Here is a 26,916-nt window from a genome sequence, read left to right on the forward strand (position 1 = left end):
AGGTGCTCTGGAAAGAGTAGAGGGCTACATCTGCGCAAGGTTCGCCATTGCTAGTGTGTTTTAAGCCTGCAGGGACATATCCATACAGCATTCAGACTGACAGTCCTGAGAGCTGCAATCTTTCACAGTGCCCAAACAACAGCCGTACCACGGTTCTTTCTTGCAACTTGTTTGATCTGCAAGACTCATTCTTCAAGAAGAGATCACTCGGTGTCTCTGCCTGCTCATTTCTGGGCCCCACCGCTAAACCTGACAGGTAATGTCATTAATGTCAATAATTCCCAGCATTGCAGGGTGTGCAAGAGAAAATTCATTTGCCAAAAGAGCCAGCAAACTCACCAGCACTGGGCCTGTGCAGTCTGTGGCAGCCAGTTCTGCCACATGTCACGACAGTAACATGCCACCCCAAGGCTATCCCAGTGCAGGCTAGCTCTGGGAACAGCCCAGGGGTGGTACTGAGAATGGGGATGCTCCTGGGTCTCTGTTCACGGCCATGAGCAGATTCTGGGTAGCAAAGCAGTTTACAGACAGCGCAGGTGAGGTCCATGTGCTCTCCAGCCCAGACCACCGTAGCCTCAGGCAACACAGGGACAATGCAAACGGCATCTGCATTTACCTGTTCCTCACCTCTCAGGAGACAGAACACAAATTTAACAGCCCAAAACCCTTGAGATGAGCAGCTGACACAGCAAATGGAGACACATTTGAGTCTTATGGCCACAGGGGAAAAGTCTCCTGGATACTCCCTTGCCCTTTGTGCCTGCTGCATGGGTTGATGCTGGTCAGGGTGCTGGCATGGGTGCTGTATATCTGGAGGGGCTGGCAGCAGGATCCATCCCCTCCAAAGTGCTGAGCCAGTTTGGAGAGGACGTGCCATCTGCAGAGGCTGGGGAAGCCCCCACCTCCTCCAAAATGGCCTCGTCTGCATCTTCTGGCCATGATTTGCTGACGAGGGGAATGAAAGGAAGCTGAGACTCCAACGATTTTCATGTGTTCCCTGGGCACAGTCACAGAGACTAAGCAAAGGAAATACACTAACAATAAGGGGGGAAATGTTTGGCTTATGATATTAACATATTTATAGCAGCAAGAGTACTATAGGTCCCAACTTTATATAAAATTTTGATGGACTGCCAGTTTTTAAAGTGAAAGAAAAGTTTGCAAGAACTACCCATGGTGTTTAATATTAATAATAAACACATCTAGGCTCAAGTACTGGTATTCCAAGTGCTTGAATTTACGATCACATTAGTTAACTCAAGTTCTTTCAGCTGTGTTGAAAGAATTAATGACTCAACTGAGAATTGACTTACAATATACTCAGAAATCGACATAGCTTTGCAAAGAGGAGAAAATGTTCAACGGAGGTAGCAAATGCAGACTTTCAGATGGACATATGCATGTTTTCTTTAATTGGGACACGAACTGGAGGAGGGAGCAGAGGTTCCTGCCTTCCAAACCCCATATGCTCCCAAAGGATAACTTCTGATACCCCACTGTGTATTTCTTCATCACTCCCTTTTTTCCCCCAGTATTATTTCCGTTTGTAACGAATGATTGAAGCTGACTTATAACTCAACATTTGCTAGAAAATGGAGAGCCCAACCAGCTGCACGGCTGCTCTGGATAGGAGGCAGTGCAGGATGTGCTCCCTACTCTAAATCTCTCAGCTCTACCTTGAGGCTAGACCCCAAGAGGCATCAGGCTCAGAACTGCAATTCCTGAATTTGAGATGGGCAAAATAGGAGGAGAAACCACAGCCTTAGGCACTAGATCAAAAGGTTTGGGCATCAAAGAACAGGATAAGTGTAACCTGAATGAACTATGGGACAGGGAGTAGGTAAAAAAGGAGCTACCACTACCTCACTGCTGTGGAAAATGTGGGTTCAGCAGTTTGCTGTGCGGGAAGACGAGAGGCATTGCTCAGCACAGAGCAGTGCCAGGCTGCAGGGTCCTCCTAGGGTACTTGCTCACCTTGCTGAGCTGCTGCATGGTACAGCATGGGTACCTACAAGTGTGTTGGGCCAGAAAGAAGAGGGCAGGGCAGGACAACCGCTCATGCAGTGTCAGGTTGAATTTCACTCCTCGGGAAGGGCAGTCCTGGCCTAGTCCCAAGCCAATCAGTGCTAGTTGTCCCCATAACCATTCACAGGTATAGCACAACCCCAAGCCTTTTCCTTTCCATGGACTATCTTGTCCACTTAGACTCCGAAGTCATGTTTACATTACCATGACACACAGGGATTGTCATCTGCTCTGGTCAGTCCCTACTCTGCTCCAAGGAAAAAACATTAATTCTGCCTGCATCATTCCTGGCACATGTTTCTCCAACCACATCTCTGGTAGTGGCATCTCCACAATCTCTTCAGGCACTCCAGCAGTTTAGTGTCCCAGCCAGAAGAAAACTCTTCCTGATAGCCAACTGGCAACTTCTTTGCTCCAATTTTATCCCATTATTTGTGTACTATCTGTCACAGGTATAGAGAACAAACTACTTCCTTGTTCTTTGCAGTAACCTTTCCTGCACTATTGTGCAGGACTTACTGTGGCTCTTATTGTGCTTTTACTTCCTCCTTCACCCCTCTCCCCACTCTCCTTATCCCTGGAAGAAACAACTCCAGGTCTTTTAGCCTGTCCTCACAGGTCATGCTTTCTAGGTCTCTGATCATACTCATTTCTTTCCAGTGGACTGCTAGTAGAACATTTTTTTCCACATCTTTCTTGAAGACAGTTGAGCCACAATATTCCAGTTCAGATAATTTTCCTCTTGAATCCATAAAAATGCATTTACTCACTCAGAAGTGGAACAGCTTCAATGGGTTAACCAGAAAGGTCACACTCCCTCACCACAAGGACACATGCTGTGTTGCCTAATACTCAGGATCTTCTCCTGGTGGGTGAATGAAGCCACCTTGGGTGGCCCCTTAGGCAAGCCTAGTGTCAGCCTTCAGCATCCTGCCTCTGTGCCAGAGCAGGGCATAGGAGCAGCTCCTTTCCTTCCTGCCATGGCCCACATGGGACCCGGGCCCAGAATAATCATGTCTGCTCAGCACTGTCAAGACTGAGGCAGCTCTTGACCAACTAGAAGGATATCTGCTGATGCTCTGGAAACTTTCTGAAAATAAAAGTAGGTGAGTGTGGTGGTAGGCAAGAGGTTGAGAAGCTCCAAACGTAGGTCTTTGGCATGCAGTGCAACTCTTGGGCACCCAGGGCCACGTGTATGCCAGTTAGCTATTCCAGTTTAATGAGCTGCTCAACTGACAGTGGCTCAGAGTCCTCCATCTCTTCAGCCCTGGGAGGGATTCACACCCCCAGCCCTGCATTCATGTGACTGCACCACAGCTCACAGCACCGGCTTGGATCCAGCCCTGTCATGTCCATGCATTGGGATTGCAGCACTATCCATTGGGATTGCAGCTAAAAATAAAGAAATCAACCTTTTGCAAATCAAGGAAAGATATTGCAGGTGAGGACCAACAGAGTAAGAGCTAAGTAGAAGGGGAAATAAAACATTTGAAGAAAGAGAAATCAAAACAACTTTCTGTATTGACACTTGTTTTTAAACTAAAGACATAATTATCCTGTTTCAAGCCTTGGCTGCAGATAAAAACATCTTGTTGGGAACTAATTAAAGAATTAGCCAGTATTTAGCTTCTCCCAGATAAAGGAGCATAAGCTTTGAAACAGAAGTGTTTGCAGTGAGCTTTTGAAAACTCTCTGAAGACAGCTGAGCTTAAGTTTGTTAAGCCTCTTCCTTCACCTATTAAATGTCTGCTCAGATGCCTTTTTTTTTTTTTTTTCCCCTTTCTTTTTTTCTTAAAGGAGAAGCCCCTGGTACCTCTTAACAACCGGCATTTTCTCCCTTGCTTGGAGCATGGGGTGAAGCACTAGCGTGCAGCACAGTGATGAACACGGGGCATCCCCTGAATAACTTGGGACTAGTGTCAAAGCTGGCATGAGGTACAGTGTTTAGTAAATAAAAAGCAACCCATTGTCACTGCATGCCCCAACATCATGCCAAGGTTGTGTTCTGACCAGACGTTTCCCAGGCACAGTCACCTTGCCTGGCCCGCCTGGGTCGGCACCGTGTCCCTGGCAGAGACACCCTCTGGGTGCTGTAGGGGATGCCCAGTCCCTTTCCAGAAGCTGACCAACTTCTTGGTCGTGTGCAGGGCAACTTTCATCTAAGTTTCCTTGCATACGACCTCTTTTTCCTTGCTGGCATACCTTTTACCAGTGAAAATTAAAACTTTGCTTATGTGGGTGAAGCTGCTAAATGTTTTGTAGCCCAGTTCGAGTTACTGGTACTTTTCTGACTAGCCTGCTGGGCAATCGGTGAACTTGACTGTATTCCCTATGCTGTATGTGCCAGAGAATGGTGGTACTTAAAACACATAGATCCACAAGGCGATCCTGAAATACCTCTGCCACTTGCCCCCTAACGTAACACCGTGGGAACCCTTCTTTTCGAAGTACTTAATTCAGGCATTGGATCTGCGCCTCTCGCGGTGCCTTGGCTGCCTGTGCCTTGGCAGGGCCCAGCAGCTGACATCTGACCGAGCCCCTGAGATCATCCGGGCTCCACCGCCCCGGCGGTCCTTCCTCTGGGGGAGACGGACCACCTGCCTGCAACCCGCAGGTGCCCTCAGCGCAGCCCCAGCTACGCACACAGGGTCCCACCAAACGCTTTGCCAGGCGTTTGAAACCGCAATGACATTGCCACTTTATCCCCTTTGTATACAGTATATAATCATTTTGTATAACTTTCTGCTCTCTGTATGGACTAGCCACCAAGAGGGAGTGCTTAAATGAACCGTGGAAGCTCTAATTCGCTCCTTGCTTTAAGAATCCATTTTCTCTCCCTGGCAGAAAAATGCGATTAAATCTTTTCTTACTTTTCTGGAAGTGTTTTCGATTCCAGTTCGAGAAGAAAACCAAGCCTTGATTAGTTTCTCTTTTCTTTCACATGGATACAACTCATATTGAAACATGAGGATATTTTCAACATGGAATGTGAGTTATTTTCTCTGTCTTTGGGGAAAAAAAATACCAGCAGTTTCTTCATTTTATTAGGGTATCAATAGTCACAGGGGACGAAGACAGGCATTCCCTGCGGGTGATCAGGAGCCTTTACAGTACTGCTATAGGGAAATACCAAGCCCCCCTGGGTGCTTTGCATGTGGTTAGAAACAGCATGATTGGCAAGCTGTTCAAGCCTGAGTTTTTGGCCAAATGTGAAGTGTCAGTGTCTTTTTCTTTCTCTTTTTCCTTTCGGATTAAAGATGGCAGTGTTATACAGTTTTCCTGGATTTCAAAATTTTTTACATTTGTTTTCAGGCTTCCACGCTGATGGTCCTTTCTTATCTCTGCCATTAGGTCTGGCCAACACCTTGGCCATAGGCTCAGGAGGCCCCCCAGACTCGGAAGGCTCAGAGGAGCTGAGGCTGCCGAAGCACATCCCGGGCCGTTCCCTTCGTCAGGACAGCGCACGGGGGGCTCATCCCCAACAGCCTAGCAGCCGGTGGTGAGGGTGGGCAGTGAGAGGTAGGTGGGCAAAGGCCCTGAGTCCCAGGTAACAGCATTAAGCTCTTTGGGAATAGGACTTCGGAGATGTATTTTTTGGAGCTGTCAATCAGGTCCATCACCGGTAGCCTCTGTAAAAGAGCCCGGGGCTGAGCTTTGCCCCGCAGAGGCATTTGATGAGAGATGAGATGCAGCTGAGTTAAATAAACCCAGCGATGGCCACAGTGTGATAACACCGATTCTGTTTCCCACTTTGCATTCTCCCGGCTGACATGCAGCAAGGCTGTGTTGCAAAACAGCTGGCAGAGGAGTGGACAGGAGAGCTGGGGGCTGCTCTGGTTTACCACAGCGCTGCGGACCAGCCTAAGCCTGCTCCCTGCTGAAAACAGCACTAGTAAGTTTTAGCTATATCATAACCAGACGAGGTACTTCTATGTTTTTCTAACTGCCTCTCCTTCAGTTTACTTAAGGAAAAAAAAAAAAAGACAACTTCAAAGACAGACCTTTCAGGAACAGTAAATATTTTAACTACAGATCCATTCCTATGTCAGTCCTGGCAAAGGGAATGAGTCCCTTCTGTGCACTGGAAAATGCAACATATCTTTTCTCCAGCAACAGTAGTGAGGGAAAGAGCCCGGGAGGTTAACCGAGCTGTAACAAAGGCTTGATGGTAAAATTACTGCTGTCTGAATTATTCCACTTTCAAAAGATGCTCTGCATGGTTTCATTTTGCAGTCCTTCTAGGAAAAAGAGCCGGTTTATATTACCAACATTTATTGGTAGCAAAGAAGCGACTTCCAGTTTTCTCAAATTAATCCCCCCTGGGAATCAGGCTTCCCTCTAGCTGCACAGGGAAACAAACCCACACTTACACACACACTCACATACAGATGCCTGCCGAGACCACCGGAGCCTTGGATACTTTTGATCTTCCCACCTTCCCCAGGTAGTGGCTGCTGAGTCCCTGTTACAGCACCACAGAGATGGAGCTGGTTTCTTGTACCAGTAGCAGAGCAAGTGAGCAAGAACAGTGACAGTAATGTCATCTTCCATAAAATTTAATAGCTCGACATCCTCTGCCAGGGAAGGGATGACCCAGCCTGAAGAGCAGGGGCTGCTGGCCTCTGGGCGGGCTCCCATGGTGGCATGTATTGGTGTCTCCTCGGGGATAACTGGGGCTGGGCTTCAAAAGCAGCTTTTCTCTGCCATGAACGCAGAGTTCGTCACTACAGCTGCCCTGGCCAGTGCAGCAGCCACGGCAGTGGTGGCAGCAGACCTGCAGGGACAGCCTTGCTCTGCAGAAAGGAAGCAAAAATAAAATAGGGACAAACCCTGCTGGTGGGACACGAGTGACAGACAGGGGTGGCCAGAAGAGACTGTGGTTCACACTGTGAGGGGTGGCACGTCTGGCTAGTCAGACGGATACCGTGAGGAGTCTTCTGTCTCACCCAGACTTCCATACAGCCCACCAGCACTGGCGATGATATCGCCGGGTCTGGGACCTGTCTGTGCTCGGAACACAGATCCCGCTCCTCCCGGCTCCAGCTGCAAGGGCTGATGTGGAAACAGTCCTTGCCAATTCCCGTATGTACCACCATCCCATACCTTTTTTTATTGCTTCCATGCACTGGAAGGATTTGAATCTTTAAGTCCTCACAAGATGCAGGCATTACAGCACCCAGTGCTGCAGTGCCCACAGATTGTACCCTCAGCTCCCAGAGCAGTTTCTTCCCTAAACACCCACACCTAAGAGACAGGCACTTCTGAATGCTACCACTAATGCTGAAGCTGGGGTGAAATGCCCCCTTTTTTGCACAATCCCAGCCCATTTTGCAGTTCTCAGACAGGTGCCACTCTGAAACTGAGCTTCGTTACTTCCCAGGGCAGGGTTTTTACTGCTGTGCTGCTGGCTCTTCCCTCACACAGCTCCCGTACCCGTGTAGAGTTCAGATCTGAAAGAGCAGCCTGGATGGAGGATGGCTCCGCTCCCTCTGCTCAGCGTCCTGACAGGAGCTGTGAATTCAATACCCTCTGCCAGGAGCAAAGGCAAAGCCTGCAGAGCATGGTCATCGCTCCATGTTGTAATCCCTAAATACGTAAATGCTTGGTCTCCCACACTCAGCTTTCTGCATCAGATGCCCCAGCTGATCCCTGGGCTCTTCCATACAGGCAGGAAAATGTACCTGGTCCTGCCTCAGCCGCTGCTCCCAGGGTGCTGGGCAAACCGCTGCCCTGTGGTCAGTTCTTGTGCTAGTCCGGGTCTGCTCTCACCCATCACAAGCCCTGTTAACAGAGAAGCATAACACCACCAGCTTGCCTAACCACCACCAGCAGCTCTATAGGGCAAAGGGGGCTTCAAATAGCTTTCACCACCTCTTCTGAGTAGTGCTGTGCCTTCTGAACAGCACTACTGTCCCTTTTCTGTCTGAACATGAGGAAGAACTTCTTCACTCTGAAGGTGACGGAGCACTGGAACAGGCTGCCCAGGGAGGTTGTGGAGTCTCCTTCTCTGGAGATATTCAAGACCCGCCTGGACAAGGTCCTCTGCAGCCTGCTGTAGGTGACCCTGCTTTGGCAGGAGGGTTGGACTAGATGACCCACAGAGGTCCCTTCCAACCCCTACCATTCTGTGATTCTGCTGCTTCTTTGCTAAACTGGATGATGATTTCTCAATTGAGAAATCTTCTGTGCTGCATACAGCATTATGGTGTTTGAAAGATCACACAGCAGCAACGCTTCATAGATCATGGGGCACAAGGGATCAGGAAAACGCTCTAAGTCCACAGTTCTGGGAGGTACTAAATAGTAACAGCTGTATAGGAAAGGCAAGGCTTGCAAGGGGAGACAGTATTTTTTATTAATAAGACTGACACAGCTGGGAAAAAAAGGGACACATTCAGGCACCCTTCTGTTTAAATGCACTGGCTCCACTGTTTGGAGATCTCTTTCCCCTTAAGTGCTCTAGTTTAAACCTCCGTTCTGATTTTGCTACTCTGAGGTGTTTTAGCATATGCAGTCAATATGTTCGAACTGAGAAAATGTCAAAATTAAAGGAACTAAAAACAGCCACATGTGATCTTCAGAGCTCCATTAGTTCGGACTAGAGGGTCTTTCTTTTCATGCTTCTCACCAGCCATCCATACAGGAGACATAAGAACCAGCCCGATTAACACCTTCCCAAAACCTCAGGACTAGGCATCCACACTCTGACTCCTCTCCTGCTAAATCAGCCTCCAGGGTGTTGGCCAAGATCTGGGACCACAAACTGCCTCTTCTCTGACCTCTAGCAGGAAGATTTATGCTGTGGGTGTCCAGTGAAAGAGCAGACCTGCACACGGGCACTGACTGGGTTTGCTACCACATGAGAATTGCTGTTTACTGAGGCTGGCCTGATGTAGTTTATTTAGCATCTCCAGCACTGTTTAAAATAAGCACATATGCAGATGAAATGATCCCCTTTCCCCAAGACATATTTAAAAAAAAATTTCTATCCAGAATTTGTGAAAGAGGATGGGAGATTTATGAACTCTCTGAAGTGGAAGTACTCCACAGAGACAAAATTATGTGGGAAAGGGGAATCAATTTTTACTAACCTCTCTTCCACTGTCATGCTACTTTGTAATTTTCAGTGCAACCTCTGATATCAGATGCACTCTCAAGAGTCATGGGAATTGTCAGTGCAAGTATATTTAGCCATATCCCTTTGGGTAGGTGGGGGAGGAAAGAGACCCCTAAATAGCTGTAAGATAACAATTACTGCAAGCATATTTGCTTAGAGAAAGTTTAGTCAGAGTTCAGAGAAAAGACAAGCCCTTGGCAGCTGGATGGCCACTGGCCAGCTGCTTCTTGAGCTGTCCCTACAAACCCTTACTCGGTGAGGAGCATGCTCAGAAGAGAAACCCCTCTGCTTTCCTTAGGTCTGCTCCACGTGCTCTAAGCACTCCTCGGTGTAAAAGAAAAGCTCAAAGAAGTGGCAAACTATCAAGAATTCTCTCTCCTCTTTAAAAAAAATTGAATCCAAGCCCTCCTTGATACAAAGTGTCTTTTACATGGGGGGGGGAGAATTCCCACTATTCACAATATTGCAAAAGAATCAAAAAAATTCACAGCACTTTAACAGACAAATGAAAGCCATGATATTTTCACTTAACTGAAATGTTAGTGGGAGTGGGGCGAAGCCTCCCCCCACAACTGCAGGAGAAAACTGTGGGACTTCGGCTGGAAAAGTAGCAAGGAGAGAATGTGAATGCTGTTAAAACTAAAACTTACCAGATGACAATGGAATTGTGAGAATGTTATCTGGTTCAACAGGAGTGTGAAAACAAATAGGCATTTCAAGAAGAGGGTCACTAGCAAGGTAAATAACTTCCAAACAGCAGGAAGTGACCAAGGAGACGTGCCAAGCTGATGGCAACAGAGCTCTCCTCAACAGCGGTGGCCACAGATTACAGGGTCACCGATGTGTGGTGCCACCACTCTTCATCCAGCTGTGTAGGACTGCACCCACCTGCCACAGCCCTGGCCACGGTAAGCCGCAAGATGGAAAAGATTTGCACAGGACAACGTTTAACATGACCCAGTGTTTATTGACTCCTGCCGCGGATCCTTTTTTAATAATAACAGGAACACAAAATGTGATGTATGGTAAAATACTACTAAGGATTTCTATATCAATCCGATGCAAAGTGCCAGCATTGTTGACCAGCATACAACCTGACAAGAGAAGATGTAGTCATAACTCACTCTCAGATATCTGCTGGGAAGTACAGCACAGTCAAAGTAGAACTAGTTATTTGCCTGCAAATAGAAACATTTTCTTCTACATGCAGGTGGTGTTAAGAGTCAGCTATTTTGCAACAACAAATACATATAATATATTCCAACATTTTAAAAAATGCAATAGAAAAGAACTAAAACTGTTCAGAGAGAGAAGGAAAAAAGAGTGGATCTTTTTAGACTCTACTTTGCAGAGGCCTTTCATCATAGAATCAGAAGTAAGCTAAAGAAAATAAGATTTATTAGAAGCTACTTTGCTCAAAAGGCCAGTGGTTACAGTTTTCAGAATAAAAAGTGCCTCTTGATTTTCAGTATTGTTTCCTGGCCTTTTTCCTCCCTGAACAACAAAAAACACCTGTTGGAAATTGTGGCTTGGGGGCTTTGCAGCTCTGCATATTTTTCCAATGCAATTGCATTTAGAAAGGCAACCATATTTCTTATAGACTCATGAAAAGCTTGCATGACATGCGCACGTGACATGTAACATCTTCACAGACATGAATGATGAAGGCACCTTACCTAAAGGTTGAAAAACCCAATAAAACTTTCAGAGGACGAAAAATTAAATGCCTTAGAGAAAACACTTTTTCACAACTGGGCAAGACAAGTGCTGTTTAGCCATAGATGTTTTAAACAGTTTGCCATGAAGACAAAACACAAGGAAAGAAAGGAGTCTCCTTGAAATGCCCTCTCTACTGCAGCAGCCTGCTTCCCCCATGGTTCTTCAGACAACTTCATTCTTGCAGAGCAGTTTGCCACAAGTCCAGAGACAGGCAAGAGAAATCTGCGCAGAAAACATCAAGCCTGTGGATTCCTATGTGACCAACAGCCCCCACAAACACCCCAATTAAGCTACAGCATCTTCAAGGAGATTATACCACTGATCTGGAAATGGGGTAAAGGTCTGGAACAGAGGACTGAGGAATTGGTTTCAAAATCCTCTGCCCTCTGATTTTTTGTACTTAATTATATATGTTAATAAAGACAATGCACTCTGCCACAGAATAACTGCTCTCTCCTCTACATAGATCAGGAAGATACTGGCTGAAAATGAAAATATGTACTTGATTTACAATAAATGCATCTACACTGCTCCATCCACCACACATATGCTGCTGACCACTGCTGAAACCAGGTGGTGGCAACAGTGGTAACTGAAGTACCTTTCTTTTTCAACCTCTATACAAAGCCTTTCCCCTTCCACCTCATTGTTCTCCCACTGTTCTAGACTCCAGTGAGATGTGTACTAACATCTTTCTAGTGCATTTTTTTTGAGGTTACAGTTTCTAAAGGCAAAGCAAGTCTTGTTCTGCTCTGTTTAAGCTGTCTTTCTCCCCTTTAAAATCATGCAGAAGTTTCAAATTTACATGCCATTATCAACTTTGCATAGCAATATAATAGGTTGGGTTCCTCCCCCTCCTTTTTAAATAATAATCTTGTTCCCCCCCCTTTTTTTAACACCTACCGTCTTTCAAAGGGTTACCTCTCACTCTCAGCCCTAGCTTTTTCTCCTCCCACATGAACATTGCAGAATGAGAAGTTCAAGCTAGTGTTACGTTTACTTCAAGTCTCTGTTGTGCTACTTAGCTACTTAGAAGCAACTGTAGAGGAATAATGTTTTTCCTGACATTAAAGGGCATTTATCAGATTATTTGTCTTTCTCTAGTCTTGAGTTATAAGAATATTTGTCACACAAGTTCCATCATACTCCTCTCTTAGGTGCAGAGTGGTCAGGCTGAACAAAGTCCAGCCCATAAGGCCATAGCCGGATCTCTGGGAGAAGTCGGCAAGAACGAGGGGTTTCTTAGCACTACTGTATTTACATTCAGAATTCAAGGACAGGCTGAAGGATGCCCAGCTTTTTTTTTTTTTTTTTAAGAGATAGGACTGCTTAAAAAAATACTCCATTTCTATGACCATTTTTTATGTCATGAAAGTTATTTCTTTTCTGTCCTATGCAGCTGTCACCCTTCTGTCACTGATGTTTAACAGTTGCCATTGCACATTACCTTTTCACTCCCAGCTCAAGCACGACAGAGCTGGCCCACAGACCCACCACTGGCACGACAGCCCGGCACGGCGTGGCAAACCAGCGTGGGGGCCAGTGGTTTAGACAGACCCCGTCACCACTGTGGGCAGGCGGCACGGGAAGATACTGGACACCGAAGAGGGCATCTATTCAGAGCATTAGTAGGGTCTGACATACACACTGACAACATGAGACGAAAATGAATGCAGGTGAGTGTATTAGGTTGAGAACAATTAGTGTGAGTGATAAATACATCCACCGCCAGCCCCCAGCTTCATTAAGAGTTATTCTGAACTGCATAGTAAGGGCTGGTTGCAGAAGCTTAGGCAGATTGAAGATAGCTCACCAGTTACTCATTGAGTCTAATAAGTTTGAAAAAAATAATGGAGAAAAGAATACGTGCTTTGCCCTTTGAACAACTCTGATCTCATGGCTTGGGCACAACAGAAGTAGTTACCTTGCATAACAGATCAACTGAAACAGAATCGCTGTTTCATTCAAATTACATACGCATGCAAAGTTAAACAAGTGTGTTAACTAAGGATAAGCAGCACAGAAATCAAGTCTAAGTTACTCATTGTTTATCATACATTTGTCAGACTGCCAGACATATCTTTTCCTCTCAGATTCATATCTATGTCATACAACACATAGTAGATGGAGAAGTCATGAAAATAACACTTAACTCTACGTATCATTAGCCATTAGTGCCAATGCGTTATGTGCCTTCAGCCTTCCAAGTTTACCAAACTTTTGGGAGAAAACAGCTACTTTACCAAACCACAAAAACAGAAAACGTACAACCCATCCCGCTCAGAACAGAAAGGAAATGGTTTTACAGAGTTGTGGACAGACACATAACTACTTTCCCCTCAGTCCCGGGACAGAAAGGGCAGTGCAACTGCATAGCTAGAGCTTGACTCTTGAAAAGCAAACAAAATCCAGGCAATGCAATGACTGTGTAGACAAAAATCTGTTTGGAAAGTCATGCTGTCAAACAGTTGAGCCAATGTTCCGCGTAGCAAAGTGATGAACAGTACATCGACAGGCCCATGTGGGACAGACCATAAGATGACACTCTACAAAAATACAGTTTAACTTCACATTTCCATTATCTCTCCTTGCCCCTTAGGAGTCTGTCACAGATTCTAAACTTGTAAAGCTCATTCCCACTGAGCTAGATTTCCCCCCCCCCCCATAAAGTGCAAATAAGACTCAGGTTTTTACCACTAGTTCCAATGATCATTATCTTGGTTACAAGAGTGATCAAAAGCCAGTTGGCTGAGCCACTACCACTAGGCTTGTGATACCTTTTTTTTTTTTTAAACCCTGGTTACTTTTTCCAGCAAAAGGCAAATAGAAAACAAGCGTTCCTTCTGCCAGATGCAGGTGTGACAGGAGGCTTCCTTAAGTACCATCAATATAAGATGCACATGCTAGACACAACCAGTGCGTTCTTGTGCATAACATGAATTTGCCCTTGTTCGCTGGAAATGGAAGTCATCTTTGGGATCTTATTTCCTCACAAAGAGTTCGGGAACAGTTGACTAGTCTTCATTAAGAGGTGCTTCTCTCTTCCTTGCATCTACATCAAAAAGATGAAAAAAGGAGAGGCAGTTAAGCCAGAGGGTTCTGAAAGTATTCATCTGAAAACTCAGAAACAGAATAAAGTGCTTTGGTTTCAATGGGCAGCACTTTCTGTTTCACACTCCTGACATAAATTCACTGCATGGACTGAAATGCTGTATGAATCCACAGCATGTTAATGAGATAGTCATACCAAGGTTTTGTATGTTTGCCCTGTTGAAACTGAAGACAACTCATGCAGTATTTAAGTAGCCAAAAAAAACTTTCAGGCTCCTGATCTGTGATACATTTCCCCCTGGCTCTTGCTCAGAATCCCCTTTAAGGGTGAAGCCAGTATTTGCTGTGCATACCAGCTACATAGACGACAACAGTCTGTTCTGGAAAGCATTTGACTAATTATGATTTTGCTGGTCCCCAGCTACATGCAGACATTTTAAAAAAGAGCAATGCTCTCCACACTGTATTTTGAGAAACGGCCTGAGGCACTCCCTGAAGACACAGCGAACCTCTGAGCATGGCCCCAGGTAGGGTCTTGAAGCACATCTGGAGAACTCTGTCCATTACTCATATTCCATTACAACTGCAGCAGGCAGCATGGCTGCTGTTAGGAAAGTTGGGCTCACCTCTTCCCGGGCTGCTGCAGAAGTGTTTCTGGGCTGACATTACGCTATCTGTGAGACCCAGCTGAATGCAGGTAGCACTTGAAATGCACCATGATCACAGCTGCCCTAGCAAACTGCCTGCCAAAAGATACACTGGCATATATTTCTAAATTTAGTTTTTCCAATTCATCATCTATACATTCCATGGTCATTATGAATATCCCCATTCAGAAATTACTTGTAAATTGAAGACAAATCCTTTTTGCATTACTGCAGGCCCCAACTGCCCTTCATTAATACAGAAGACAGGCCCTATTTGGCCAGAACATTTAGAGAACATGATTATCAAACTGTTTATAAGTCTCATGGCTTTGTGCTAAACAAAGTTTGGAGAAGACAAAATACACTTCCCATATAACAAAAGAAGAGCTTAGAGACTTCCCAGTGACTGGAGCAGCCACCTGGGGTGGGAAAAAAATCTCAGCAGCCATTCTGGAGAGAAATCAGAAACGGCCTCTCCCATGTTCCCCATCACACTCATCAGGGATACTGAAGCCAGGCCTGAATCTTCTTCTGTCACAACTTCTCCACTTCACATAAAATAACTGACTAGCGATTAGAGCTGAAAAAGCTTTCTAAAATTTAATGTCAAACCCATCTAGCTACAGAGTTATTCCCAGTCTGTCTCTGACTTTGGCAATATCCAACTGCATTAAATTCTTTCTGGTGAACACTTATAAAAGAGTCATACCTGTTAAGTTCCTGAACTTTTTTTTGGCTTCTGCTCTTTCTTCAGCATCAAAATACCATACAGTCATGGCATATCTGCAAAGGAAAGAAATCTTGTGTTTGTTTCAACTTTCACTATTAAAATAAAGCCCTGGACTTTTACACTCATAGAGAAAGCAAAGAACCAAAACTGGATTAGTAGACAAAAAAATAGCATGCAAACAGCACATCTTTCTAGACAAATATAGGCAGCATTTAAAATGTGTATTTTATCAAGTAAGATAGAAATATAGGTGAGAATTTCTGCTTGGAGGCACAAGAATGCACAGCCCCTGGCAAGCGAGGGCAAAAGTAGCTTACAGACCTTTGCATGTTTTTGTGTTCTGGGATGCCTGCAGGCAGCTTGGGGGGTGCCCTGCATCACATCAGCTTTTCCTAGCCTGTTGACAGATGGTAGCCCCAAGAATCCCTATAGTGTTACAAGGGCAAAAGTATAACCCAGCATCTCCCAGCTAAATCGCTACGCCTGGCTTGGAATATCTTTCCTGTCGATGGCAGAAGGGCTTTTTTTTTTCCAATGACACAAGGAATCTTTTCATTCAAGCTTGTCCTTCCTCATTTGATGAGAGAAATCTCAGTGACTCAAAAATATAAAATCCACTCAAAATCTAGCTATTTTTTTATGCACATGTATATTTAAACTAGCACGTGATGGTCATAATTTTAGATGCAAATACTGGTAAAAGAGATGCTTTGCTTTTTCATGGCCAAATATCAGTACCAAATACGCTATTTACCTGGTTGCATAAGAAGGCTGGACTTCATGTGGGTTCCTTCGATCTGACCAAAAAAAAAGTAATCGGTCAAAAATTGGCTCAACATCTGCTACATAGGACTTTCCTTCTGGGAATATCCGAAGAATACCGCCATGCAGCTGAAAGAAAAGGAAAGGTTGCTTTTTACACATATAAACACCCACACATTCATATGAACAACAACTGACTTCTCTTTCCTCAACACCCAGTGAATGGGGAATAAACATGTGATGATAACCAAGACAGCTACATGACAACAATGGAAAACAGAACACTCAATCTCTTGGCCACCTTGATTTTTCCAAACAGTTTGTAATGTTTCAGCACAAACATCTGGCTAAAGTAAATGAGCCAAGATAAAGACAACATTGGCCCTGTAACAAACACTGGGAAACTTCTGAGCTCCCAGTCGTATCTCCAGAACCAGTGAACACCACAAGGCAGGTAAGGGTGCTCCACCTGACCAGTCTGAGGTCAGACTCTACTCCTGACAATTGCTGGGTACTGCTTATGGTATTTCCAAGCCTGCATCTGATCATATAGGAGTTGACTTTCACACCCTGCGAACAGTGAAGACTGTTCTATTGTTGATAAACGCCTCATAAATGAATTATATCTCCCAGCCAGTCTTTTCCCTACTTCTGACACAGCTGAGTTGCTTCACCACATCATTTCTGTCTTTCCACATGCCACCAGTTTCAAGAAAAAAGTCTTGTGATCTGCACACACTGCAGAAACTTCAAAAGACACAAATGAGCTCTGCCTCCTCCCTGCTACTGTTAGAGCGCACTTTGGAGGCTTTTATGCTGCACCAGAGCGCAAGGAAGATGTTGTCAGCCCCACCCTGACCTGACTTAGTACCTCCACGTGGCATGCAAACCTCAGTAAGAAACTATTAGGTCAGGTTTAAAGTAATACTGTTGCTTTCAAAGGCCAGCATGGTTATACTGCCTCTCGTCCAGCATACATTTGCATAAAATTACCTTCACACCCACGTAATACTCTTCACCAGTCCCCTGAATTTCAATTAGCTTTCTTAGTGTCCACTTGGGTGCTTCCTCACTGTTAGAATAAGAGTGCAATGCACAAAATAAATCAGATATTTGCATGCATTTCCTCCCACATCTCCTCCTTCAATTTATTGCATTGAGATGTTTCACTGTCATACTCTGTAAAGGAACCCGTGGTTTCCCCCAACAGTGCATTTTTCAGTGGCATTGCCTGCAAATCTGAGCTCACTTTTGGGGGTTCATAGTATCTACATGTGCTTAAAGAGCATCCATCTAAAGCGGTCAAGACAGATTAGACAGACAAAAAACATTGTGCAATTTTCAACAGATAATCCATTTCAATGGTTCATGCCACGTTATGACAACAGAAGTGTAAAGAGACATCCTGCAATTTTACAAATGCTTATTCTATTTCTAACTTAAAAATATGGTAAATTCAAGGCTAACTTCATTGCCTTATAGTAACACAGGCAAAAACAAGAGCACCGCCCTGTCAAGAGACCCATTGGCAGAGTCAAAGATCGAGAGGACAAACCAAGACATGTGCTTGTTCCTCTTACTAAGTCTCATCACTTCATAAATAAGAAAACCACAAAGGCAACTGCCTGAAGATCTTCTGCAAGTTAGCCTGAAGGAACAGTATCAAGAATGCTAAAGTCCCAAATTTGGGCTGTCATTTTATTCTCCTCCCAGAACCCACTTATTACTTAGTGAATTATGTTTTTCTTTCTAGTGCTTCATTGCTCTTTCCTCTAAACGAAGCATAAGAGCCAGCAGCCCAGTGCTTAGAAGCTTTTTTTCTATAGCAACAAAACAGTACGTGTGTGGGATGGAAGAAAGAATAAGGAAGAAGTTCAGATTCTTACTTCCAAAGGGTTGCTGTGAACACCAAGAAAATAAACATAGAGACGAAGAATGGACCAGCTGTTAAAAAGTTCACCAGAGTTCACAGAAGCAATTGACAGCTCCAAAGCTCTGTTTCTGAAGTACTTTTTCGTTCATGTTCTGCCTCAACCCCATGGCTTACTCACCTTGGAGTCCCAGTTCTTATTCAGATAATAAATACAAGTGATGCAGCGCCCGTCGCCGTTTGGATTGTCCACATGACGAACATACCCAGTTCCATTTCCAGGATAGCAAGCGATCATAGCCTGAATGAGACAGAGATCGTAAAAAAGTAAGTTCTACAAGATGCCCACCTTCCGTTTTTCTTTGCTAAGCATCCTCCCACCATCAGTTTCGCTCAACATTTTTCAGATGATCAATCCAAAACCTACAGCAGACACCATCAGAAGGTATCTTTGCACAAGCTTCTTTAACTGGGTGAGAGTGTGAAATTCCAAAATGGAAATAAATACCCTTCATATTTCACAATGTACACACTAAGGTACGAGAAAAAAACCTGAATTAATCTAGAACACTGGTATGTACGGTACAAGCTTATTGTCCTCTACTAGCTACGTGACTTTGAGGCAGTTTCAACTACAGTTTACTTGTGTTTCTAAAGCTGAGTAGTCATTGCAAAACTGATTTGGCAGTCAAAATGAAAGTAGAAGGTGATCCTAGGATGTCATGCCTTACTACCACCATCTTCCTTTCTTCATATCTTCCAGCCCCTGTCAGACACATCCCTATGGTCCAACACAAATTCAGGGTCCCCAGGAGGTGTGGATAAGAGTCCATAGCACAAACTGCAAAAATCTCCAACTCCTTTGTGCTGTGTTTGCACAGGGCAGTGCATGTTTGCTTTCATGGACTGAGCCACAGAACTAACCAAACAGCTTTCAGAAGCATACTTCTTTCTTTGATCATCTCCAGACTTGATGACACAATCGCTTAATTCACAGTTTGTTTAAATTTCACCTTCAATGATGAGATAAGCCTAACATGAATTACTCCAAACCACACAACAGTCAACAGGTCTTAAAAGGGCTTTTACAATAAGAATGTATTAAACTTGAGTTGTCACCATTAGCAGCCCAAGCAGGATGCAGGAAAGAGCAGATGAGACTGCTGGTAGGGTACCAGATCTTTGTCTCAGAGTCACTTCACTATTGAGACTACTTGGTAGTGCTACCAGTCACCTTCCATGGAGTTCACTCCACTACAGCTGTGGCAACAGAAGTCTTGTTCCCACTCCTCTGACATCTCCTTTCATTGCTTGCCAGTATTAGCAGCAAGAGCAATGGGAGATAACGGGCTAAGATTGGTTGGAAAACTGGACACAGTGTCCAGGTGTGGTCCCCCTGGGGCTGAGGAAAGGGCGATAATTTCTCCCCTCAATCTACTGACTGTGCTCCTGTGACTATTGCCCTGGATGCTGTTGTGCAGGGAGCATGCCACAGGCTTACGTTCAGCTCACTGCCCACCAAGACCATTAGGATCCCCAGGCTTCCCTGTGGAGCAGCTCTGCTGCCTTGCAGCCCCCAGCCTGTACTGCTGCAAGTGGATCTTCCTTCCCAGGGGCTGGACTTCACATTTGTCCGTGTTTAATTTCACAAAGGTTGCTGCTGGCCTGTTTCTCCAGCCCATCTGGGTCCCTTCGGTGGCAGCCCTGTCCTAGAGTGCATCAACTGGTCCCGCTCCGTTTGGTGTCATCGCCACACTTGATGCGAGCGCACTGTGCCATCTGCTTCGGGTTACTGACAAAGGCGGTTAACAGGTCAGGTCCTGTGATAGACCCCCACGGTGTTCCTCTAGGTGTAGTGCGACTCTTTAACCACCACCCTCCAAGCCCAGCCATCCAAACAGTTTTTTACCCATTTAGTTTTCCATCCATCCAAACAATCACATCCGAACTCTGGATACAAGAGTACTGTACGTGCCTAGCCCATAGAATGAGGATGTGACTGTGCACCACTTGCATGGCCTGCTCCTAATAATCTGCCAAGCACAGTTGATAGCACTGAAGATTGACTGTATGGGCTGTACCAAGAGCAACTGAAATTTTTATCTAGAGACCCCGGAGGTCTTGTTTTCTGCTAAAGCTATGATGTCCTCTTGAGACACATGACTGGCTGGAGCATAGCACACGCTGCTTTAATCACAAAGGTGATTTTACTGTGCCAACAAACACTGGCACAGAAGTTACCGCCAGCCAGCGCAGTGGATCCCTTGGACTCTCTGCTACCAAGAACAAAAGTCTATTCCAGTTAGGATAGCTGTACACATACAGCTGTGAAAATACTGCTCTGCATCTCCAGTCCTGTGCGAGTTGATTTCCTTCCTCCCCACAAGCACCAGCAAATGGTACCTGCAGGCAGCAGTACGTCATCAGAGCCCGCTCCTCACCCTGACCCCCAGGCTACAGCTGCTTCGGGGCTGGTGGCCCACCAGGGCAGGAGATTATGCTGAACAAGAGTAAGTACCTTTAATTCCCAGTAACAAGCCCTCTTCCATCAAGCCTGGCAGTCGGCTAGATGCCTTGCTGTAGGTCCTGTCTGCTCTGCTGTCATTCTGCTGTTACAAACAGCTCCGCAGCTGAGCTTACATTTCACTAGCAGCCTGATAACAGCAGTAAGGGCCAGTCCACAGCCTAGCACTGGATACAAGCCTGGCTTAGGGGCACAAGCCTGGTGGAAACCACAAGCCAGCTGTAACTGCAATGTAGAGACGGTCCAAGGGAGCTGTACCCTGACTGGGGAGGATACCCCCTTCGTGCATTCCCCCATCCCAGCTGCTAGCACAGCAGCTCACGCAGGTGCACCCTTCACCCACCCCAGGCACAGTGAGCTGGATTAGGTTACGTAACCCTTTGCTAAGCCTCACCCTCGTACGCTGGGGAACACGACCCGAGGAGCTGAGAGCCCAGAGCAGAGCGGGCAGTGATGCCAGCCGAGGGGCAGGGCGGGGGCTGCTCGTCCCCGCAGCCCGCACCGCTGCTGCCCAGAGTATGCGCACCCCGCAGCCAGCTCTGCTCACCATGCCAGAGGGGTGATGCACGGCTGGAACAAAGCTTTGTGGACAGACACCACCTCCTTTGTAAGTCGATGTACAGCACAAACTTATGGAGGCCTCAAAGAAGCCTCTCTTTGGAGAGCAGACATTACTCCAAGACTACCGAACTGCCTAAAAATCAATCCAATATTACTCCTATTTTTTAATGTCACAATCAAAAAGCTGCTGAAGAATAACAGACTGCGGGCCAGATCCTTAAAGGGATTTAGGTGCTTTACTTACTACCAAGACACTGGCAGAAGGCCAGAGCTCTCCCCACCCCCCTGTAATGCGTTCTCTTAGCAGAACACGTGCTTTGCTCCAAGACATTGGTGCATTATTTATTTATTTGCAGCATGCACCTTTTGCAACCGCAACACACAGAGTCCCTGGGGACGAAGAAGTAGAACAATTCCCACAGAACCCAAAAGCACTGGCCCCACTCTAGCTTAACTTTAATCAAAGAGGAAAATAAAAAAAATAGTTTTCTAGTAGCAGCAGTGAAGCGAGAAAAGCAGAAGTGAAATATCCTTTTTCCTGGCATGGCGAGTATTTGAATGAAACCTTAAACAATGAAGGGAAATCATTCTGGTCCTCCTAGAGCCTGTTGAAACGATACCAGGCTTTATCAGAGCGCCGGCTGGATCAGCTCCAGCGCAGATCAAGCTGGCCTCAGCAGGGATTCCAGCTGTTAGCACAACTTTTGGATTCATTCAAAGCAAACAAGAAACAGGAGATGAGATGCGTGACCCAGACTTAATTTAGGTAATTGGTGAACACTGGTATTTGCCAGTTTACTGCACGGGCTAGCTACAAAAGCTGGAGGCTGGATCATAATAATCAAACCATTTACCAGGTGAACAAGTGGAGTGTTAGTTAAAAAAAAAAACAAAAAATCCTACATTTTTTTGGCTATTGTGTCCAGAAAAGCAGACTCCTTTTTTGGAATTATCTCCCTTCGTTAACCAACTCCAAACCTAAACTAACTATAGTAGGTAGTAACGATCAGGAATGTACCTAACTTTTTTTTTTTTACAATACAATCCATTACAATGGCTGTTAGTTAGCTTAACTTCCAAGTGTAAGCACTCAGAGCAAACTTAAGCAACACAACACCCTCCTCCTTATTTTAAGTTAAAATAGACAAGTTTGTCTTAACATCTGAATGGTTAAAAACTCTGATATACAGATGCGTGCCTTTTCAGTCGCACACACACACGCCACAGTTTGAAGACCAATGCTCTGGTGGTCCAGTCGACAGTCATAAATTAAACCCTGCAAAACTTGGAAAATGAAAAACAAATCGTCAACACTGCAGTTTCCGCACTGTCGTTTTCAGAGATGTTAGGTTTCCCAAGAGGGTGCAAATCAACCACCAGTTAAAACAAGCAGTAATTACCAGCTTTAGTAAGGAGCCAGGAATCATCAGTAATCTCCGAGCTGCACAGAAGCTTCAAGAAATAAGTTACTCATCATTCAGTTTTTAAGAATTACACTTGAGTCAGCCAGAGAAATCTGCAAGTCAAACTGCAAGGCACCAGAAAAGTTTGGAGGCAGATAAAAAACAACGGTTCCATAGAGAGGATTTTTCCCTGCCTCCCAGTGCTTCTAGCAAGGGGAAAAACAAATTCTCTCAGCTGACAGCCAGGACCATGCTGTGAGGCATCATTCTGCTACATTTCATAAAGTAAGCAGTGCTGGAGTGGACAGACACTTGGAACAAAATGCTTCAGAGAATACCTCAACTAGAAGATGCTCGTAAGTGGAAGTGAACGCTGCCTAATAGGAAGCAGTGATGACAGCAGGTCAGAAGGAGATGTCCTCCACGCCTGTTAGCACTAAGCCAGGGCCCCAGCGTACTCCTAGAGCAGACTGTATAGGTGGTATTGTAACCCTATACTGATCCCATATTTTACTCTCAGACATCGTATGACCTTTGCAACCAGCAGAGAAAATTCTGACCTGGGTAACTATCCGGCCAACACCAACCGCCCTTGCAGATTAAGCTAAAGATTCTGCAATACGTTTTTCCATTTTCTGTACCAGATTTGTCCTGTATATTTTTGAACAGCGGCTACTTTTGATCCCTAACATAGATGTACAGCTTGTACATCAAATAGTTAAATTCAGAAATTACTTCTAAAGTCTGTGAGATGAAAGGTACTATATAGACACAAAGCAGTACTGATCTACAATATCAGTAGGATGGTTGTCTAGAAAATCAAGGTATTAATAAGAATCAACTGTGCTACAGCCACTGCAGCTTTCAGATACATTTTTATTTGGCTGCACACTTCCAAGTTTCCCAATTTTCAGTTCAATATGTGGTTCTCAGTCTTGAACTCAAGCGCAAATGGAAAAAGAAAAAAAAAAATCACTTGACCAGACTTTAGGAAATGAGGACTACGAGGATTCACTTGACGGACTTAGGTCTGAGTGCATATTGTACTCAGCCTGATTTTAGTTTGTAGGTGCGCACAGTCTGTACAGCCAGAAAGGGAAAGGCACACAGCATGCTCTACATTAAAAGAACATGAGTAGTCTGACATTTCATGATCAAAGACAAGAGATTCTCAGTTGAGGCTTGTCTGACACACAGGCACAACGGGGTGTTTCTTAAGTACTTTCTTGTTGCACCCAATTGCGCCCAAGTGTTTTCTACCATGTAGCTTATAATGGTTAAGTATAAAATATTCATGAACATGATTAAATATTAGTTTGTTTGAATTTATGAAAGTTAAAACACTCAACTGCTATACTGTAGCATGAACTGGGAAAATTGGTCTAATTTAATACTCTCTAGAGACGGAAGGGAACAGAAGGAATAAAATTATGTTAAAACACCCAAAAAATCAGAGTCATTAGCTTCATGTCTGTTGGAGAGGGAACCACCAGTTCCAAGGGGGGGGGTGAACCCTACTCACTTCAGTCATGCAAAACATGAAATCAGCTGCAGTGGCAGTACTGCATGAGAAACCAGTACCTCATTTCCTCACCCATAACTTGATTATCAACCTTCAGCCAAACAGCTGTTGGATTTACAGAGCTAAACCTAGCCACCCTCTCTTTGACCAGCTTCTTGCTCAGAGGTGGAGGCAAGGGAGGGGAAAGGTTGTGAGAGGAAGGAGCATATTTTTAGAAATCAAGAAACACGGGGAAAAGGGCTAGAATTTGGCAGGGCAAGACACCTGCACCTTTTCACTTCAACTTTCATCTTCATACGTAGGCCTAAACCAAAGCCATATGGAAGACATCTAAAAAGCAAAATGCCAACAGAAATAACAACAAAACCCCTCGCGCAGTTGCCTTCTTTCATGAAACACAAAGAAGATCAAACTCCACAAACTCGGCTACAAGCTCACTTTGCTGAGTACTCCCTTCATTGGCTTGTAGAAGCACTCCTACACAACGAGGTTCCTTGGATGCAGGTGACGAGTGTCTACCAAAGGACCAAACAAGCCATGGCAAACAAGATATGAAAGACTGACAGGACCCTGTACCAGTAGGTGACTCATCTCTGGAGCACTGTATCTTGGACAGATTGAACCGATCACAGCTACTTTTGCTCCTTGCTCTGGTATTGTATCAGCAACCCCAAAAATTTGAGAGGAAAGGACTAGACATTTCTATGGCCAGAGATGCAGTCACATAAGTGAAAATAAGTTCATTCTCAAAAGGTCTCGTATCAGCAGCACAATGCTCTTTTTGTGATGCCCATCACCACTTTCTTTTTTTACTTTCCAAATAATACCTTCCTGTACAAAAATCCTATTTCCATAGATAGCATTTTAGCCAGGTGGTCTGGTACTTGCTTCTCCCTGCACGTATGTAACCTTGATCATCAGATTCAGATCTTCCAAAAACTGGAAACCTCATCTCTTCCTTTTTATGCTATCTGGCCTTTTGTATGCTCCATCGTAGCTTGATTATTGTTTCCAGGTGCATAAAGACACACTTTGGAGAATTTTTTTGAGGAACAGCCTGACAGCGCAAATTGTGGGAAAGAGTACTGCTCTCATCTGCAGGAAAAAGATGCAAAGATATTGTTTACCAACGAAAAGGCTATTGTTACATGATATTATTCTAATTACTGTAAGATGGAAAACTGCTCCTGCTTATTAAATTTCTTCTAGAACCACGGGTAGAAACAAAGAACTACCCATGAAATCTCTGCTCATGGACTATCTCCATGCCACACAGCTGTTGATGACTGGCATGTTTTTAGTGGGAGCTCAACGAGCCCGTAATAAGCTTTCAGATCTTATGGAATCTCTCTGTAAGGAAGCTAAATCACAGACTGAGGTCGCTTTAAAAATGAGCTCCCTATTAAATGAATCTGTGATGGGGCTTAGGAAGTTTTCCTGATGATTGGCAACAAAATTTAGTTCTTCATGGCCTGAAGAAGCCTATTAATGTGAAGCACAGCCTCAGCTTGATGATTATTTTATTTCTTTTCTTAGCAGAACACCACTTAGAGATAAACCTGGATGCCCTTCAAGTTCAGGCTGGCTGCCAGGGCAGTGCCGCTGTGAAGTGGAAACGCATGGAACAGCCATGCCTCATGTTGGCAGCGGCCATCCACGACTGCCAAGGGAATAGGGAGCATTTGTGAACCAAGCCTTGGAGACAGCAGTGAGTTTTGTTGAGCTGTCCCCATTGCTGGATACTCCCCGGGATCCTCAAGTGAAGGGGCCATTCAGGAAACTGTGAAAGGGCCCGACCGAGGGAGAAGATCTCCAGGCTTCTGAGGAAAGAAATCTGACTTGTGGTTTCCTGGGCAAAAGAGTCCCAGGCATTCATCTTACTCTGTATGCTGTCTACATAGCTTAAAAAAAAAAAAAAAAAAAAAGGCAAAGTAAAATAATGTCTCTTGCTTTCAGACCACCACCCAAATTCTCTGTGTTTAGCCTCTGGGCATGGCCAGGAAAAAAAAAGATTACTAAAATTTAAGGGAACAAATCTAAAATTGCCACAGAATCACAACTGTCTCTGCAGTGAGCACCTTTGTCTGTTCTAATAATTAAAAGGATTAACTTCCTTCCTTGTATGTTTAATTAATCTACATATTTCTGCATGTATGTCGACTAACACTTTTCTCCAGCTCCCCAGTGCTTCTCTCGTCTTCTGCAACAGCAAAATCGGGCAAGATTTTTATTTTACATCCCCCTCTGACCTAAAACTACATTTTAGTCTGCGAAGTCTCAGTCGTCGTTGCCTTGCACACACTCAGAGACAGCACAGTTTGAGCAGAGATCAGCGTGCTGTGAAGAGCGGGCATACCGTCGCGGCAGGACCTGAAATTTAAAAGGCTATTGCCAGTGAATTCGTTCAGTCAAGGATATTCAGATTAAGTCTCCAATTAGCAGCTGTAAATATGCGCAGTGCGTCAGTGTATCAATAAAGGCTGTTTGAGTTTAGAAAGGCCGGCCGCCCCTGCGCCGGCGAGCCCTGGCTCCGGGCCAGCGCGATGACGGCTCGATGACAGCGCTACGTGCGGCGCGTGAGGCCATCGGCGACCAAACGCAAACTTCGCTCCAGAGTACACTTCACCGAGACGCGGCGGAGGGAAGGGGGGAAACCCACGCTCGCAGCACACAGGCGCTCCAGGCGCTTCTCTGTTCTGGTTCTTACTGGTCTCCCTCCCGCTCCTGCTGCACACACACAGGCACACACACTTGTTTCCCACACTTTAAAAAAAAGATACTCTGCTTAATTAAATTTTAAGATTATTTTTGCCTGTTCTTGAAGCCCTCCATCACCCAGAAAACTCTTTCAGTCCCCTCCTCTCCCCCAAGAGCCAAACCTGGATGAGCTGCGCTAACGAGAAAGCATCCCAAGCAATTGATGCAGACAGAGAACGCGTCCCCTGTAATGAGCCCCGGGGGACACGGTGACAAGCGCCGCCCCCG

At 45.1% G+C, this 26,916-nt stretch overlaps 1 protein-coding gene across 1 annotated transcript in view; it reads right to left on the reverse strand.

Moving 5' to 3' along the window:
- Positions 1 to 10,088: 10,088 nt before the first annotated feature.
- The window catches only part of EGLN3 (egl-9 family hypoxia inducible factor 3), a 29,955-nt gene continuing 13,127 nt past the window's right edge, over positions 10,089 to 26,916 (reverse strand). The window contains exons 2-5 of the mRNA XM_075425655.1: positions 18,103 to 18,222; positions 16,044 to 16,180; positions 15,269 to 15,342; positions 10,089 to 13,913 (exon numbers count right to left, since the gene is read on the reverse strand). Of these exons, the coding sequence (XP_075281770.1) occupies positions 13,876 to 13,913; positions 15,269 to 15,342; positions 16,044 to 16,180; positions 18,103 to 18,222 (369 nt within the window). The 3' untranslated portion in view covers positions 10,089 to 13,875. The remainder of the gene's footprint in view (positions 13,914 to 15,268; positions 15,343 to 16,043; positions 16,181 to 18,102; positions 18,223 to 26,916) is intronic.

Source organism: Opisthocomus hoazin, chromosome 7 (genome assembly GCF_030867145.1).
Source record: "Opisthocomus hoazin isolate bOpiHoa1 chromosome 7, bOpiHoa1.hap1, whole genome shotgun sequence".
Taxonomy (NCBI): Eukaryota; Metazoa; Chordata; class Aves; order Opisthocomiformes; family Opisthocomidae; genus Opisthocomus; species Opisthocomus hoazin.